Genomic DNA, 19991 nt, shown 5'->3' on the forward strand with positions numbered 1-19991 from the left:
TGCGCCTTTTATATAAATGTTTTCACTATTTATATGGTGGCTGCTTAATTGTACCTACCTATAGTACTGATTTTTAGCCAAACCATGCTTGTTCAGAAAAGTAATTTTGTGGTTTTATGGGCCAATCACGGCACAAAAAAAACGTGTTTTAAAATGCGCTGCAATACTTTTTATTTTACTTCTGTAAAGAAAACGTTAACCGTTTATGCACGTGCACCTAGAAAAGCCGTTTCCTCATCGTCTGACCCAACCCCCCGTGCTATACAACATAAAATATGACCGTATTTTGGGGCGTGGGAGACACAGGGTGTTACATATGCCTGCCTGTACATACCAACTACAGGATACATCAGTACACTAGTGCTAGTGTAAACATGTGGAAGCACGTGAACGGACTGCCCAGGACGCACACCGTTTTGGTGCGTTTGCTGGCGTAAACAAGCAACGACCTGTGTAGATAAAAAAACTTCCAAATCGTAATCGTTACAGGTTCTTTTTCGTACAAAGGCAGCGTTATCCATTACAAAGCCATTGGATATGGATGCCACCACACCACATTATTGGCATTATGAAAATAGATGTGAATGGGCCCTTTAAGGTAACCTGTATGGGATAGGACTACATACCACACACAGTAACTGTACGCCTTTCCATGGTTGGGTTTATTAGGGACGTTGCTATGGACATTTAACCCTAGGAGAACCGAAGTGTCATACCTACCACCACTGATCATATACCGCCCCGTGCTCACCACCTTACATCCGGGAATCACACAGCAACCCAATTCTTCCCGGGTCTATTCCGCCCCGCCTTCCTTCCCGTTCACAGCCAATACAACGTATCATTGCAGTGGACCAATCGGTGTGCGTCCATTCATTGCTGCGGTGAAGTGTGAGAGACGAGCTGTGATTGGTCGGCGGGAGTTATTGTAGCGATAACTGACAGCTGGTGTCGCTTTTATAATGCATTGTAACTTTGAACAGATTATAATTCTTCCTTTTATATATAGATATAACGAACAGGAAACAAACTGCTGATGGAAATAAGTGCATTGATTACAGTCCATGTGTGGTAAAATCATGTTTAGAGAAGATAGTCAGACCTACGGGAAGACTTATTAAAACTGGTGGAGCTCTGAATAGTAACCAATCAGCTTCCACGTTCTATTGTCAAAATTGAATTGAACAAGCTGAAGTTAGAAGCTGATTGGCTACCATGCACAGCTGGTGTGCTCCAGTTTTAGGAAGGCTACTTCCACGCTCCTCGGACACCAGGCTTAAGCGCCACTTATTTTAGCTGCGCTTTTTGGCCGCTAACAGGGACTTTTTTTGCGGCAATTTGAAAGTGCCCATTCAGCGCTCCCAAGCCATCCCAAAGACGTGAAAAGTCACACTGGAATGAATGGGAGGCTGTTTTCAGCCACTGCAAAGGCTATTTCTAGTGATAAAGCACCTGAAAGCAACTCAGGGTGAAAGTAACCTAAATCTCCCCCATGGTGCTCTATTTTTTGTTTGTTTGTGGTGGGACACCACCTGACAAACCCCCTGACTCCCCTCCATTTGGTCGGTCAACCCCTATCGCTCGCCCGTCCATCAGTCCCGCACTTACCCCATCCAGGCCGTGGGCCAGGGCTGTCTTAATGAGAGGGCACTCCTGGGCAATGCCCAAGGGCCCTTGGGAAAAGTAATGCTCTGGGGCCCCTACAATGATGACAGTGCAGGTAAACAGACATCAAGTAGGTAGGAGGCAGACTGCCTCCCCTGTGTATCTATCACTCTCAGTGCCATCATGGGGCCCCCATTTTCGGGGCAGCGTGGGCTCAAGGACCAGCTGCTTTCGGTAAAGTGCAGGGGACCCCGTGCAGCTGGTCCTTGAGCCCACGCTGCCCCGAAAATGGGGGCCCCATGATGGCACTGAGAGTGATGGATACACAGGGGAGGCAGTCTGCCTCCTACCTACATGATGTCTGTTTACCTGCACTGTCATCATTGTAGGGGCCCCAGAGAATTACTTTGCCCAGGGGCCCATGATGCTATTAAGAAGGCCCTGCCACGGGCAGCTTCAGCGGCTTCCCCCTGCAACTCCTCCTCTGTGCCTCCCCCTGCTCCCGGTCAACACGATCGCTTCTCCTCTTGGCCTTTTGGGTTTAACTGATTGGCCGAGAGGAGAAGCAGGAAGACAAAAGCGAATATTAATTTGCTATTGTCAAACAACTGGCTGTTTTTTTTTAAAGCCAATTAGAGCTTCAGTGCTTAACAAAAACAAACAAAACATTGAAATCCATGCGACCGGCACCCTGCATGTAGATTAGGGGCCAGGTGCCCGTGTGCCCCTAATGGAGTGGCCGTCACTGCCATGGAGTTATATCACATCTACCATGCTGGTGTAGTTCAGTCATTGGAAGCAAAGCTTTTTATATAATGACATTAGGCTGGTTTCACACAGACATTCTCCGTAATGTGCATCCACCTGTTTAACAAAGGGATCTCCCCACTGAGCAGGCAGATGACAGGTCCATGTCACCTTGCAGAGCAAGCATGGACACAGCCCCCTGCTCTCTATGGGGCTGTCAGATAGAAAGGACCACCTGTTCATTTCCATCCGACTGTTATCCCATCCAATCCACAGTTTTTGGCGGACAGGATCAAAACGGATGCTGGCGTGTGTCCACTGATATCCATCTCTCCATAGAGAGTTATGGATGGTCCGATCAGGTCCACCTGAAAAACTCGGAAAAGAAAAAGAACAGAGGGTGCACCAGCCTAGCACATTGCCTTTGCAATCATTTATTTTTTAAAAGATATTTTAAAAAATAAAATCAAGCAAAATATGAAATCCACCAGATGCTCCATCCAGCATGATCCGCTGGCCAGTAACAATTGTGGAATAAAGAGTCAAAAAATCGGACACGTTTCAAGGGTGTCCACTCTTTTTCAGAGCTCATTGCATTGAATTGATTAAGCTCTGAACAAGAGGGGACACCCTCGAAATGCGTCAGTTTTTTGGACTCTTCATTCCACAATTGTTACTGGCCAGTGGATCGTGCTGGATGGAGCATCTGGTGGACTTCATATTTTGCTTGATTTTATTATTTGTTTTTTAATTATTATTTTTTTTTTCTTTTTCAAATTCTTTATTTAAATCATCCAGCATACTCAAAATGGCCGATACAAGTGATCAGATACATCAATAAATTCAACAAAAAGCAAACTTATACACACTCGAATATACATCAGTCATGATTAATATTAATATATGAAGCTAATATAGAAGCAAGACATGGGCTATTAATGGATGGGTCCACGCTCTAACATCAATTGATCATTGCCGTCCTGGATGCACGAACAACATATTTTTATTTAACACCTTTAAAGTAAGAGAAATAAACTCGAAAATGTGTAAAGGAAAGAGATTGCAGTAAAAAGTGACAGAGGGGGAAAAAGGAGAGAGAAAAAAAAAAAAGGAAAGGGAGGGGGGAGGTGGGTAAGGAAAGAACCAGAACAGGTATAGCCGCCGGCAGGGCGGATGGGGGACCCAATAAGTCTTCTAACACTATGTTTAATAAACCTCAGGATGCAAAGAAAGACTTTCCTTCCTCCGAAAATGTAAATATATTCCAGTAGGCCCAAGTTTGAGAATAAATCTCATATCGATTTTGGGCTGATAGTAACAGATCTTCCATCTTATTTACCTTTTCAATTCTTGTAAGCGATAGAGATATTGCAGGGGGCCTTGTATCTCTCCAATGGCGGGCAATGCACGATCTAGCAGCATTAAAAAGATGACGTAAGATTGATTTATTATAATTTTTCTCAGGTATATTCGAAACATGTAGAAAAAATAGAGCCGGGTCTTCAGGGAGGATGTAATCGGTAATATTCTTAGAAATTTAATGTACCTCCCTCCAGAAGTGCTCCAGCTTCGGGCAGGACCTAAAAATATGAAATAAAGTCCCCCTATCTTCCTGACATCTCCAACATTTGTCAGGGATCGAGGGGGAATATTTGTGGAGTAATGAGGGTGTACAGTACCATCTTGTTAAGAGTTTAAAGTTAAAGTTAGTTTCTTGGGCACGGGTGCATATTGATAATTTTAGAACAGAATGTATAATCTGCCTATGTTGTGCCTGGGAGAAGGTCCTGTCTAGTATCGTTTCCCATCTCCTTAGAAACGGGGTGATATACTCATCGGGGGGGCAGGGGGTAGTTGATCAGTAGCGCATACATTTGCGAGAGTGTGTGGGAACAGGGACCCGTCTCCTCACACAGTTGTTCTAAGAGAGTCATCGGTCGTTGAAATCTGTCCGGGGGCGGTAGAGTATTAAAACAATGTCGTAATGAACTCCACTCCAGAAGTCAAGACAGAAGCGATCATTTGGCGAGGTCAGCTCAGACAGTGAAGGCCAGGCCATAAATTGTGCAAAGTGCGAAGCCTGGTAGCATTACGAGTCTATGAGTTTTCTAAAAGGTCCATCTTGGAATCCCGGGGAAAAACACAGATTCCCCACTATAGGAATCTCTACGCACTATACGCTCTCTACGTTGCAGATAGAGAAAGGAGCTGTGTGTTAGTGGGCGTCCTGACTCTCCTGTTGCCCAAGAGAGGGGGCGAGCACAACACTCCACACCAGGAAGAAAGCCTCGCATTACTGTGTGGAATTACAGACAGAAGAACAGGAAGTGAGGATTTCTCAGAAGAAATAAGGACATTTAAAAGCAAAATCGAAGGATTAGGTAAGTGATGGAGCACTGCACTAAGGTAAAGGAAGCTATTTAGGAAAAAAAAATTGTACCTTTACCAGCCCTCAAACTCGCCTACTCACAGTTTGCGAGTGGAAAATTAGGTCTTGTGAGCTGGGCTGCCTGCCTGCCTAGGAGAGGGGGGAGAGCACCACCGGCGGGGTTGATCGGGAGCATGGAGGAAGAGGAGACCCGTGAGATAGCACGCTGTTACCGGCGCTTACATTATGATTGTCTCCGCTCTGCTCGACACTGCCCCGCCTCCTCCTGACCTGCTCCTGTGATAGATAGAACGCATCGCAGCAGTGGACCGGCGTTCTATCTATCACATGCGCAGGTCAGGAGGAGGCGGGGCTGTGTCAAGCAGAGCGGAGACAATCATAATGTATGTGCCGGTAACATTGTGCTATTCCACTTCCTCCATGCTCCCAATCAACCCCGCCGGCGGTGCTCTACCCCCGCCCCTCTCCCAGGCAGGCAGCCCAGCTCGCAAGACCTTATTTTCAAACAGAGCAGAGACAATCATAATGTAAGCGCCGGTAACAGTGTGCTATCCCACGGCTCTCTTCTTCCTCCAGCCATGCATTCCTTGGCCCAGGCGAAGCTGCAATGGACACAGTGAGGCTGCAATGGGCACAGTATGGCTGCAATGGGCAAAGTATGGCTGCAATGGGCAAAGTATGGCTGCAATGGGCACAGTGAGGCTGCAATGGTGGGCACAGTGAGGCTGCAATGGTGGGTGCACAGTGTGGCTGCAATGGTGGGTACACAGCGTGGCTGCAATGGTGGGTACACAGCGTGGCTGCATTGAGGGGCACAGGTGAGGCTGCACTGATAAAGTTGTTGTTAATATTTATTTTTGTAACTTATTTTTGCATAAAACATTTAGGTGTCATTTCATGAGATAATTTATGAGGGCGTGTCTAGGGGCAGGGCAGGGTAGGGATTAAGTAGGGCACTGGTGGTGAGTAACCTTTGAGGCCAGGCTAGTAGCTCAGGACTTTAAATTTTGAGCCCTGCCTTTACAACCCCTTTAAGGCCTGTGTGTCTACACCAATCTATTAATCTCCCCATATGGGCCGCCTGATAATATTTCTGCATATCCGGTACCACTAACCCACCGTAGTGCTTGGGCATAGTCATAAGTCGACGTTGTAGTCTAGGCCTTTTGTGGGCCCAAATAAAATTAGTTATCAACGCATTAATCTGTTTGAAGAATTCTGGGGGTATATGGATAGGTAATGTTTGAAAGAGATAAACCAAGAAAAAAGGCCCTGATGCCACTTGGAGAGTAGACACTGTACTCTACTAAGTAGAGGTGGGAAGTTCAATGCATAAACTTGATTTAATTTAGGTGGAATAAGCGTGCCCAAATATTTAAAGGCCATGTGGGTCCATCTACAATTTTTTTTTTTAATGCATTTATTTGGGCCACAGACATAGCTACCACCATTGCCAGATACCTTATGGTGTAATTCCCCAGTTTGTATCCCTGTTATATCCAGGTTCTGCCTAATCCTACAAAGAAATGGTTCTAATGAGAGGGCATAAATAAGAGGCGATAGGGGGCACCCTTGACGGGTTCTGATAATAGTCCATTTGCTTTAATTTGTGCCATAGGTCTCGAGTATACACTCGAAATCCATCCCACCATCCTCTCCCCCAAGCCCACATATCGTAGGACTCAGAACATAAAGGACCAGTTAACCCCGGTCAAACGCCTTTTCGGTATTATCTCGGGCCTCGCGAGCTGGTATAAAACCGACCTGGTCAAGGTGTATTAATGCTGTCAGATGTGGTTGAATACGTTATGCAAGAATTTTTGTGAATAACTTAACATCCATATTTAGTAGGGAAAAAGGACGATAACTTCCACATACTGATGAGTCCTTATCCTCCTTAGGTATAAGAGAAATATGTGCTTTCAACGCTTCCGGGGGAAATACCGTCTCATGTCCTAGCGCATTAAATGTTCATATCATCTGCTTACCAACCTGAGGAAGAAACAGCTGGTAATATTTATGTGTAAAGCCATCCGGGCGATTAATCGGATTTGGATGACCTAATAGCCTCTTACAGTTCCTCAAGAGTGATGGCAGCTTCCAGATCCTCTTGGATCTGATCCGATAGCTGAGGGATACCAGAAGAGGAAATATACTCCTCCATGTTATATTGTGGCTGCAATCAAGTGGTAGATTATACAAAGATTGGTAACATTTACAAAAAGTCGATACGATCTAGGTGGGGAGGTGTACCTTTCTAATTTATTTTTTAAAAGATCTGTAAAACATATTATTGCAAAGGTGGTGCGCCCTCTGTTCCTTTTCAAAGTTATGCTTAGGTTTCCCTGAACTGAATTAGCAGCACAGCCAATGTGGTGGCTAGACCAGTGAAGACACTCGTTTTCTTTCAGCAACACAACAATTTCTCAAGTGCAGGAGCATTTGTTTTTTCTTTTATGTTGACTTCCACCTGGAAAACTGACAGGCGGACCTGATCGAATCCATGTGCTTAGTCTGCTTGTCTTCAGTAAATTGTTTGCAGGCTTTCTTGTGCCTTGTGGGACGACAGCCATGCAGAGCAATTTGATGCAGTGTGCAGCGTATGGTCTGAGCACTGACAGGCTGACCCCTCCCCCCCCTCCCTTCAACCTCTGCAGCAATGCTGGCAGCACTCATACGTTGATTTCCCAAAGACAGCCTCTGCATATGACGCTGAGCACATGCACTCAACTTCTTTGGTCGACCATGGCGAGGCCTGTTCTGAGTGGAATGTCCTGTTAAACCGCAGTATGGTCTTGGCCACCGCAGCTCAGTTTGAGGGTCTTGGAAATAGTCTTATAGACTAGGCCATCTTTATGTAGAGCAACAATTATTTTTTTTTCAGATCCTCAGAGTTCTTTGCTATGAGGTGCCACGTTGAACTTCCAGTGACCAGTATGAGAGAGTGAGAGCCATAACACCAAATTTAACACACCTGCTCCCCATTCACACCTGAGACCTTGTAACACTAACGAGTCACATGACACCAGGGAGGGGAAAATGGCTAATTGGGTCCAATTTGGACAATTTAACTTAGTGCACTCACTTTTGTTGCCAGCGGAACAGATATTAGCGCGTGTCGAGTTATTTTGAGGGGACAGAAAATGTACACTGTTATACAAGCTGTACACTCATTACTTTAAATTGTAGCATTGTGTAATTTCTTCAGTGTTGTCACATGAAAAGATAATAAAATATTTACAAAAAATGGGAGGGGTGTACTTACTTTTACACGATACTGTAAATCATAATAAAAATCACTAGTAAAAAAGGCTCGATTTAAATCATAATTTTTAAAGAGCAACTGTCAGCTTTGTCCCACAGCGGCTCCACCTCTGACCCACTGTTGACTCACCAACAGTCTAATTTACTTAAATGGGATGGCTGATGATGCAGCAGCAGTGATACAACAAAGTGGACGTGGTGGCAGCAGGTGAGTGGATGCCCGCTAACAGGCGCTGCCATGATGGATCTGAAATGACAGGTGCTCTTTAAATGTAAGGACTTATTCTTGCTGGTAGTTAGAATCTTTAATATTTGCAAAAAAAATAATGGTTTTCTATTTAGAATAATCTGTCAGGTTAGTAAAACAGCGATATCAGAACCGATTCAGTCATACAGTTTGTAGTGTACATAGATTTGAAAAACAATGGGATAAATGAATATTTCTGAAATTTGTTTATCTCATGGGTTACTGTGAAATTGTGGGAATGTGGAGAATGTGAATTGTTCTCTATGGAGCCAGTTCACATATCTCCGGTGCGGTGTGCCGGAAAAACACATGCCTTTTTTGGTGCGTTTCAGGTTTGATTTCAGACCAAAATTCGGGCTGAAATCGGACCTGAACCGGTGAACCAGCACACACCGGACCACGCGGGAGTGACGTCATCACCGCTCCGGCCAATCACAGCGCCGGAGAGGCGATAACAGGAAGAAGATGCAAGGGGACATGGCAGGGGAAGGGGAACGAGGAGGACTTTGGGGGCTTCGATCTCAGGTAAGTGCCACAGAATGAGCTAGTATGCTATGCATGCTAGCTCATTATGCCTTTCTCTTGCAGGTTTCCCCCCCCCCACGTTTGGGGGGGGGGGGTTACTTCCTCTTTAAAGTGGAAGTAAACCCATCCATTTAACCGTTTCAAATAAATTACATTTATGTAAGAATGTATTTGTATTTATGTAGAATGTAACCCTCCCATCGGTTGTGCTCTCAACCAGACTGTCAAACTATCCAATGGCTGGTGTTATAACTGATCACATGTGCAGCATCTTGGCAGTTGAAGATTAAACAGAGGCCAAGATGGCAGCTTCCTTGGCTGAAAACAATAGGGGGGGTTTACTTCCACTTTAACAGACCTCTTATACCTACAGCTTAGTCGTTACCTATTGTCACTCTCCACGACCTGGACTTTTCCAGCGCCTTCTCTGTTTGAAAAACGATGCTACAGGGTTGTATACAAAAAGAATTGGACTTTACTGATTTATAAACATCTCACTGCATTACCGAATTCTGCTAATCATTCCCTTTGTCATCCATACATAACCTATCAGGAAAAAGGAGTTTTCATTTACTCACAGGAGCGTTGGTCTGATATATAGGAAAATTCTACTTCACTTCTATCTGCACTCTGACAAGACAGAATATTTATACCATATGACACCAATCAGGTTTCCTTATATCTACCCAGACGCCTCCTCCTCATGTTGGAGAAACTGTGGTCAGAATTTTTTTATTTTTCCCTGTTCAAAAATATTGGATTATGATACAGCTGCTAATCAGGGAACTGTCAGTGGGTAGTTATACCTATCTGTATCCAACTATAACAAATATAAATACTTTTAATGGATGGACCTTACAGTATTAACTTATTGTCTGTTTACTGGAGAAAATCAGAGAATATGGCAATATTTTGGTACATGTTTTTCCTCACTCTGACTATGAAACCAAAATTGCCTATGTAATCACTGCTGGGTAAATGCATATACAATTGAAGCATTTAGCATACTTCTGAGCTGGGAACCCATGATCCCCAATGATCAGGAACGGTATTGTCAATGACCCCAGATGCGTCAGTTTGCATTTAACATGATTTAGAGCAGGGATATGCAATTAGCGGACCTCCAGCTGTTGCAGAACTACAAGTCCCATGAGTCATAGCAGGACTCTGACAGTGACAAGCATGAGGCCTAGAGGCAGAGGCATGATGGGACTTGTAGTTTTGCAACAGCTGGAGGTCCGCTAATTGCATATCCCTGATTTAGAGCAAACAGATGGTGCTTCAATGAGCTTTTGTAAGCAATAAACCATTCAGCCTAATGCACGTATCCTTCACCACAGGTCGTCCAGTTGTGTAATATAGTTTACAAAATGTTTGGTAGTAGAAACAGTTGAGAAAACATTTTAAAAAAAACGCACACAAAAGTAAATGTATGTTAAAGTGTATTTTTTTACAATATCCAAGTATAACCAAATTTCAAACAGGAGTCAGACTACTTTATAATAATACAAAACAAAAGAACAACATGTATGGATAAAAAAAACAAAGCGATTTATTTACAGTGCCAGATCCATTTATTGGATTTCTATTTGCCATATGCCGCTCAGAAAATTAAAAATATAAAATACTACAGGCAAGTAAAAAGTTATAGTTTACAGTTCCTAATTCTGACATTATAGAAAAGCAGTGGAAATATTTGTGCACACTACAAACATCAATTCATTGTCACATTGTAACTTTAAAATTCCTTATTGCTCAGAAGAACACATGTTTATGGGAGGGTTCAGTATATACATTTTTTATATTGTATGCATTGGTGTAAATGTCACTACAGGATATTTCTCTCAAAAGTTTGGTTTCCTTATAATTCGGTAAGAATTTTCATAGAGTGTTAAAGGTAATCTGGATGTTTAAAGGGGAACTAAACTTTCTTAATTAAGGGCCCTTTTACACCAATCAGTTTTTGATCATTTATTCAGAAAAAAAAATAAAGTGGAATAAAAATTCATACTCTACAGTTAATGTTATTGAGTCACATGTCCATGTTTTACAGGTGCATTGTGGAGAGTCAGGCAACCAAAAACCCATCAAAAAAACACATATGCTTTTTGTCAGCGAAGTAGTGTGAATGCAGCCCAACGTTAAATATATTTTTTTATCTTTATGTTGCTAGCATTAGTAAATATTTACTGGTTTTAAACTTTTTTTTTTACATTTCTTCAGTTACTTCCTGGCTTCTGGCATAGTCCAAAATGATCTATCAATCGACTCATGTACGACCAGTCTGTTGGGTTTTTCTGGAGCAATTAGTGCCGCTAAAACCCCATAGTTGAGATATGTTTTTACCACATACCCCAAAACACTCATGCAGCGTCAGGGGTTGCAATGGTGACCCCGCCCCATGCTCCAGGGGGCCCGTGCGGCCTCCCCATCATATTCTGTTTTTCACTTGGACAGGAGGGGCGGCATATACAGGAACTGACCTGAACCTCTCAATTTTTCCTCCTGCAACCGCTAAAAGATGGCTTCTCTTCCTTGCCCGTCCTCTGAAATTTAGCGACTGCAGAAGTAAAATGTTCATCATGCTATTCAAAAAAAATTTAATAAAATTTTGCACCATTTCATTGTGTCCCAGGACCAGTTATCAATAAACTTAAGTGGCCCTTGCTCTTCAAAAGATTAAGCACCCCTGTGCTAGGGGGTGTTTTTCAGGATGGTTTCTCAACAAAATAAAGCACAGAGGCATGGATGGATGGGTGAGTTTGAGTGCTTATTAAAAATGAATTAAATAGCAATTACAGTTTTTGGTGTTTAGATAGTTTAGGTAGTATAAATCATACTATTTTCTAATTTATAATGACAACTGTTATCTATAGAATGTGGGTATAAACCAGGACCTTCAAAAAGTACAACATTGATATAATTCATATGATTTCATTAGCTGAGAATTTTAAAATTAGACTTGAACTAAACCTGGCAAAAGGCTGAAAACATGGAAATTTCCTCTGCTTACCAAATGCCATACTATATAAAAAAAATTATACAATATAGCACAAAATGTTCAACTGTGAAGTATAGCAGTAGTACAAAATATGCAGAAATTGCCTTTCTTAACCAGATTTGCTTTGCCATTATTATGCTTATGTCACACCCACTTTGTTTTAAAGTTTTCCTAAACAATGGTAATTTCACAGCCTTGAAAGAAGTATGTTTTTTTTTTGGCCCATTTATACTTACCTAGGTGGCTGCAGCATTGGTCCGATGCTGCATCTGTCCCCGCCGCTTCTACATAAAGAACCAAGCCATCAAACATCACTGATGGCTCGGTTCTCACAGATCCCCTGAGTGGAGAGCTGCTCACTGTCAATCAGCAGCTATCCTCTCTGGTCCTCCATGCTCAGTGGTGCCCTGAGCTGTGGAGGAGCAGGGAGTGGCCATTTTTCTCACATAAATAATTTTTAATGCATCAAACAGTGTCACTACCATTTTCTTCCAGGTATGAGATCTTAAAAATTCGAAAACACACAAAACAAAAAAAAACAAAAAATAGCACGTGGTCTAGGACTTCTGACTTTCCTGATCTGCATTCTTGTTTCTGGCCACTGTCTCAAGGTACTGTATTCGAAGACAGACATCCAACTTGCATTTTCAGGAGATCAGCAATATATGCCTCCATATTTCTCTGTGAATTTTCCTGTAATTTTACCTTTAGCAAATTCCTTCATATAGGCACAGTGCTGCATATCTACTTATTCAAGAAGTACATAGGTTTACAAAACATCTTTGAGTCATCATCCAGGTCAAGGTCAGCTGTGACACATATTCCCTTTCAAATTCAAATGTGTCGCTGTTGTGGTAAAGAGCAGAAATTTATAGAATAGTATTCACACTCCTGTGACACTCATATAAATTATTTCAATAATGGTACTTTCAACTCGCTGACAGAGCTGTACATCTGGATCTACACTCTCTGCCTCCTTGGTAGACACAGACAGCGTGGAAAGGCAAAACGTGCTTGGTAACTCTTTTGGTTTTTCTTTAAGTTGCTGCAGACCTGTTTAGTAAAAAAAAAAAAACAGAAAAAATTAAATAAAAATCATGTGATAGACTTAATAGGATTATGCCATTTTTCAATGCACAATTAGTCACAATTGAAAGTTTATACATATGAAAAGGCCAATAATAACTAATCCTCATACTTTATAAAACACCTCCCAACTTTTTAAATAAAGAGTTCTTATTCTAAAGTGGTAAACTCTAGAGTGCATTAACTCATAGCAACAAGATTCCCTTTGCTAAAGTTAAACCTATCCAGGATAAATTGTGATTGGTTGTTAAGGATTGATTCACTTCAAAGGATAAGTTTACCTTTTAACCAAAAAAATGCATTTTTTTTTGCAGGTAAAAAAACATGCATTTACAATTTGTTTTTGTTTTAGGAGGCTGCAAAGAATTACAGCAGCAATTAACAGATCGCTGATGCCATGCAGTTCTCCTGCAGACTGTCAGTGTAAGCGGTCTGTCCGTACATTGTACGTTTTACACTGACAGGAAGATTCAACAAACTACTGCAGCGCTCACAGCGCCATGGTAGTTGTAAATAATTTGGATTTGCCAGCTGTAGTACGGTTTTCTTATATTAAAGTCAAATGTTTAGAAATGTCATGGGAGAAAAGGTGTGATAAAAATATGATCATGACTGAAAAGTTCTTTAATAGCGGAGTTCCGTAAAAAAAAAAAAAAGTCAGCAGCTACAAATGGACCATCTGCTAACTTTTAATATATGGACACTTGCATGTCCTGGGCGCCTGCGATGTTGGCACCCGAAGCCGATCTGTCTCTCAGCTCTTGGGTGCCGCCATCTTCGGTAACGGAATCAGGAAGTAAAGCCTTTCACATGCGCGAGTCACGCTGCGCGATTCCATTCCATAAATGTGGAAGGGGAGCTCTGATTTGGACATAAATATGTGAGGGGCTTCGATGAGGACACAGATGTGCAGCGGAAGTCCGGGTTTCCTATTTTGGCACAAATATTCGGGGGGGGGGGGGGCGTTGTGATTGGGACATAAATATGAAAGGGGGCTCTAAGGGGAACAGAAATATGCAGGGGGGCTCTGCTGAGGACCAAATGTATGGAGGTGTGTGTGTGTGTGTTGATGGTAACACAGATGTAAGGTCCTGTGCACACTTGAAGTTTAGCCCCCGTGCATGAGGTTACAGCTTTTAGGTGCAGGCCTGTCAAATTCGATTTTATTTTGCTGCAGATTCATTAAAAAATAATAGATTTTTTTTCAGCCCTCGAATATGTGAAAAAAAGAGATTTTTAATACAGCTTACCTGTAAAATCCTTTTCTTGGAGTACATCACGGGACACAGAGCGGCATTCATTACTATATGGGTTATATGGAGTACCTTCAGGTGTAGACACTGGCAATCTCAAACAGGAAATGCCCCTCCCTATATAACCCCCTCCCATAGGAGGAGTACCTCAGTTTTGTAGCAAGCAGTATGCCTCCCAAAATGGTCCCCAAAAGAGGGGTGGGAGCTCTGTGTCCCGTGATGTACTCCAAGAAAAGGATTTTACAGGTAAGCTGTATTAAAAATCTCTTTTTCTTTATCGTACATCACGGGACACAGAGCGGCATTCATTACTATATGGGATGTCCCAAAGCAATGCTTACAATGAGGGGAGGGAGAACATCTCCAAGACAAAAGGATTTAATTTAGAGATATACTCAAATCATAATAAATCCAACTTAGTTGAGAAAAATAAAATTTTTAAATTTAACTCGAACAAGAGGAGCCCCCGGAATCCGAGGGTCTCAAACTGCAGCCTGCAGCACTGCCTGCCCGAAGGCAGTATCAGTATTCCTTCTTACGTCCAACTTGTAGAATTTTGTAAACGTGTGGACAGAAGACCAGGTTGCCGCCTTGCAAACTTGAGCCATAGAGATCTGGTGGTGTGCTGCCCAGGAGGCGCCCATGGCTCTAGTAGAATGAGCCTTTAATGATACTGGAGGAGGCAACCCTTTCAAGCCGTAGGCCTGAGTGATTAATTGCTTAATCCACCTAGAAATGGTGGACTTTGCAGCTGCCTGCCCCTTCTTGGGCCCATCCGGTAGAATGAACAGCACATCTGTCTTCCGGATCTTCTTTGTAGCTTTAAGATAGGCCTTCATGGCCCTGACAATATCCAAGGTATGCAGCAACCCTTTCTTTCTGGAAGTAGGTTTAGGGAAGAAGGATGGTAATACCAAATCCTGGTTCAAATGAAAACTGGATATGACCTTCGGTAGGAAGGAAGGATGAGGGCGGAGAACGACCCTGTCCTTATGAAAAATAAGATATGGTTCCTTACAGGATAAGGCTGCCAGCTCCGAAACTCTTCTTGCGGAAACTATGGCAACCAAAAATACTAACTTCCTTGTCAGTAGAACCAAAGGAATATCAGCCAACGGCTCAAACGGTTGTTTCTGTAAACTTGACAGAACAAGATTTAAATCCCACGGACAAAGCGGGGATTTAACTGGAGGTCTAATACGTAAGACCCCTTGAAGGAAGGTCTTAACCAGCGAGTGGGTGGCCAGCGGCCGCTGAAACCACACTGACAGAGCAGAAATCTGTCCTTTGATTGTGCTTAATGCCAATCCTTTATCCACTCCTAGCTGGAGAAAACTTAATACTCTATCGATGGTAAATTTGCGAGAAAGCCATCGCTTGGACTCACACCAGCCTACATAGGCCTTCCAGACCCTGTAATAAATCACCCTAGAGACCGGTTTCCTGGCTCTGATTAGGGTAGAGATTACTTTCTGAGACAGACCTCTACCCCTGAGAATCAGGGATTCAGCTTCCAGGCCGTCAAATTTAGATGCCGTAAGGCAGGGTGGAGGATCGGACCTTGCGATAGCAGGTCTGGCCGTAGAGGAAGAGTCCAAGGGTCTCCCACTACCATCCTTAAGATTAGTGAGTACCATGCCCTTCTGGGCCATGCTGGAGCTACCAGGATGACTGGTATGTGCTCCACCCGGATCCTGCGCAGCAGGCGGGGTAGTAACTGGAGCGGGGGAAACGCATAAAGAAGTTTGAACTGATGCCAAGGGCAAACCAACGCATCGGTTCCGCAGGCCATCGGATCCCTTGAGCGGGACATGAACCTGTCTAGTTTCTTGTTGAGTCTCGATGCCATGATATCCACGTCCGGCACTCCCCATCTTTGGCAGAGTGCTTGAAAGACTTGTGGATGCAGAGACCATTCCCCCGGCCATAGAGTCTGGCGGTTTAAGAAGTCCGCCTGAAAGTTGTCCACTCCTGGAATGAATATTGCCGATATGCAGGGCACATGAGCCTCTGCCCATAGGAGAATCAAGCTCACCTCTCTCTGAGCGGCTTGACTCCTGGTTCCCCCTTGGTGATTTATGTATGCCACGGCCGTGGCATTGTCTGATTGAATTCTCACCGGGAACCCCTGCAATTTTGACGTCCAAGCCCTGAGGGCTAGTCGAGCAGCTCTGAGCTCCAAGATGTTGATGGGCAACTGCTTCTCTGGCTTTGCCCAAGTACCTTGGCGAGTGCAACCATCCAAAATTGCTCCCCAGCCCGTCAGGCTGGCGTCTGTGGTCACTATCTTCCAAGCCACTGGGCTGAAAGACTTCCCCTTCAGTAGATTCTGAGGGTCTAACCACCAACACAGACTTTGTCGGACTCTTGATGAGAGCGGCAACGGGATATCCAAGGCCTGTGGCCTTCTGCTCCATGCTGACAGGATGGCTGCCTGTAGGATGCGAGTGTGGCTCTGGGCGTATGGTACCGCCTCGAATGTGGCCACCATCTTGCCTAGTAACCTCATACATAGGCGAATAGTCGGTTCTTTCTTGCTTAGAACCAGTAGGATTAATTCCTTGATGGCTTTTACCTTCCTCAGAGGTAGGAACACTCCTTGTTGTTCTGTGTCTAATCTCATGCCGAGATATTCCAACTGCCTTGTGGGCTGGAAAGCTGACTTTTCTCGATTTAGGACCCAGCCGAACCTCTCGAGGTATTGGACCGTGAGGGCCACTGCTCGTTCCAAGCCGGGAGACGAGTGATCTATGACTAGGAGGTCGTCCAGGTATGCTAGGATCGTGACCCCTTGGATCCTTAGTTTGGCTAGGATTGGAGCTAGGACCTTCGTGAACACCCGGGGGGCCGTAGCCAACCCGAAGGGAAGCGCCACGAATTGGAAGTGACGCAAAGCCACCATGAAGCGTAGATATCTTTGATGTGGCTGATAAATTGGAACATGAAGGTAGGCATCCTTTATGTCTATGGACGCCATGAAGTCGTCCTTCTGGAGTGTGGCAGCTGCTGACCGCACGGATTCCATCCGAAATGAGCGGATCTTTAGATATGCATTTACCATCTTTAGGTCCAAAATTGGCCTGACATCTCCATTGGATTTTGGGATGATGAATAGGTTGGAGTAGAAACCCAGCCCCTGTTCCAGGACTGGTACCTCTACTATTACTTCCTGGGAAAGTAGATGATCTAATGCCGATCTTAATGCGGCTCCCTTTTCCGGATCGTTTGGGATCCTCGACTTCTGGAAATGAGGAGGAGGAAACCTTAGGAAATCTAATTTGTAGCCTGTGGCCACGGAAGACCGTACCCACTCGTCGGGAATGCTGGCTTCCCAAATCTCTGAAAAGAGTCGCAGCCTTCCCCCCACCTTCGTGGGTGGGGGCGCCCCTTCATAAGGTTGGCTTGGGGGCTGGTTTTGCTGGTTTGCGAAACCACTGCCTTTTGCCTCTAACAGCCTGTCCTTGTGATCTGCTGTTGAAGCCGAAGTTTGCTTTTGCAGGAGGCCGTCGATACTGCTTGGCATTAGAGGGCCCCTGCCCAGGGGAATACTGTCGTTTAAACGCAGGTCCCTGAACCTTCTTCTTAGTTGGCAAGAGAGTACTCTTGCCGTTTGAAATGGTCTGAATGTATTTATCTAGGTCTTCTCCGAAGAGTCGTCCTCCATGGAAGGGGAACCCTACCAGGAGCTTCTTGCATGGGGGCTCAGCCTCCCAGCTTTTTAACCATAAGAGTCTTCTCATATGGATAAGGGATAACGATAAACGTGACGCTTGCTGGATAGAATCCTTGATTGCGTCTACCGTAAAACATATGGCCTTAGGGACATCCGAAAATTTTTCTGCCTGCTGGGCCGGAATAAGTTTAAGCATCTGCTTAAATTGATCCGATAATGCTTGAGCGACCCCAATCGCAGCCACAGCTGGCTGTACTACTGCCCCTGCAGTAGTGAAGGAGTTCTTAAGTAGTGCTTCCAAGCGCTTATCAACTGGATCCTTGAACACCTGTATGTTTTCTACAGGGCATGTTAACGATCTGTTAACACATGAGATGGCTGCGTCCACTGCAGGAGTAGCCCATCTTTTGGAAAAATTTTCTTCCATAGGATATAGGACATAGAACCTTTTAGGTGGTAAGAAGATCTTATCTGGCTTGTTCCAATCTTGGAACAAAATTCCCTCTAATAGAGGATGGATCGGAAACACAGCATTGCTTTGAGGCGCCCTCAGTGAGCCCAAAGCTGAAACCGTCGATACCTGGAGATCTGGTACTGGCAAGTTGAATGTCCTATGGACCAAGTCCGACAATCCTTGAATCCACCAGCTCTCCCTCAGGGAGACTGCCCCAGACTCCTCTGTATCCGGGTCTTCGATCCCTGAACCTACTTGGTCCGTGTCCAAGAGGTCGTCCAATTCCCCTGAGGAAAGGACCTCCTCTTCTGAGGGTCCGCGCTCGGGCGACGGAGATCTATTCCGCTTACTGCCCCGCATAGCTGCGGATATCATTTTTCCCATGCTTTTCTGCATCTCTTTTAAAGAGGTGAGTAATACCTCCTCCGTGACCATCTTAGGGTTGGACTGACCCGCGTCAGCTCCAGCCCCAGATCCCGATGGCCCCAAGGCTCCCTGTAGGGAAAACAGCGGCATACCATGGTACAATACCGAGGTACACCTGCTACCTATTGGTATTTGGAACTATAAAAGTTAATTGTCCAAACACCTGTTTGGGGGATAAAAAAATGCTTCCTCTCCCCTAGATGACTTTTTTTTTTTTTTTTTTTTTTTCGTTTTTGTTTCAAATCCAGGAAAGAAAAAACATTCTGTCCCCCTGAGTAGTATTGCAAAGAAAAACTATGAGATGGAAAAGAAACAGCCTATTTCTAGGCTTGACAAAACAGTCCTCTGAAGACTGCAATATCCTTTCTGGCCACTGTGTGTCCTCGGCGCCCCGTGCTGCCGCTCTGGTCTTTCTCCTCAGTTCCAAAGTATTGATGGAACAAACAAGGAAGGGCCGCCCCTTCCTTTAAGCCACTGACCCGCCCTTCCCCCCCAGCAACCTCAAACAGGAAATGCCCCTCCCGACAGGGGGAGGGGGGGGGGATTTTGGGAGGAAGGGACCTCTCTGTTCCAGCAAACTGCAGCCTGCAGCCTGGAACCATGAGGAGGTCAGCGTTTTGCCTGCTTGCAGGCTCTGAGGAGGAAGACTGAATGGAGCATCGCCTGGAGGCCTGCAGGTAAGCAAAGCTCTCTGACACACACATATATTTTTATATAACACAGGCCCCACTCAATGCTTTTCCAACACTACAAGGGAGGTCACATCTTATGGGGAATAATACATAGAGAGCCATCCTATCTTTATGATATGTGACTAGTTTGCCAGATGCAGTGCATAACTTTAGGCATGTCCCCTGTGACCCCCCAGAAAAAAACCTGCTAAGAACCAAGTTCCGCAAGTTTTCCCCTCACTTACCTGCTCCATGCCGCAGGACTTTGCCAAGCAAGAGGCCCAATCTTCCCCCATCTCCGTGGGGATGTCTAGACCTTCAGGCCCTGGGTTCCTATGAAGGATCCACTGTCCTGGGCCCATATAGCACCCTGGCAACAGAAAACTTTAGGTACCCAAAGGTTTCTAAGTTCTGGGCCCAGGGTCCAGCTCTCTAAAAAGAAAAGCATTATGGGCTATACCCCAAGGGTTTGGGGTCCGGTTACTGACCACTTTAGCGCTGAGGCTTTTTTGGACAGAACCGGTAGCTCACCTAATCCCAAGGATGCGGAGGCAAGCTAAACCATGACTAACACCTAAGACACTGGCGTAAAAACTGAGGTACTCCTCCTATGGGAGGGGGTTATATAGGGAGGGGCATTTCCTGTTTGA

At 44.5% G+C, this 19991-nt stretch overlaps 2 protein-coding genes across 2 annotated transcripts in view; both read right to left on the reverse strand.

Moving 5' to 3' along the window:
* The window catches only part of BRIP1 (BRCA1 interacting helicase 1), a 386982-nt gene extending 386146 nt beyond the window's left edge, over positions 1-836 (reverse strand). The window contains exon 1 of the mRNA XM_040336928.1: positions 721-836. The gene's annotated coding sequence lies outside the window, so the exon portion shown is untranslated. The remainder of the gene's footprint in view (positions 1-720) is intronic.
* Positions 837-11494: 10658 nt separating this feature from the next.
* INTS2 (integrator complex subunit 2) overlaps positions 11495-19991 on the reverse strand; it is a 78644-nt gene continuing 70147 nt past the window's right edge. Inside the window, exon 24 of the mRNA XM_040336929.1 lies at positions 11495-12831. Coding sequence (XP_040192863.1) covers positions 12662-12831 — 170 coding nt within the window. The 3' untranslated portion in view covers positions 11495-12661. The remainder of the gene's footprint in view (positions 12832-19991) is intronic.

The sequence above is a fragment of the Rana temporaria genome, chromosome 2 (assembly GCF_905171775.1).
Source record: "Rana temporaria chromosome 2, aRanTem1.1, whole genome shotgun sequence".
Classification (NCBI taxonomy): domain Eukaryota; kingdom Metazoa; phylum Chordata; class Amphibia; order Anura; family Ranidae; genus Rana; species Rana temporaria.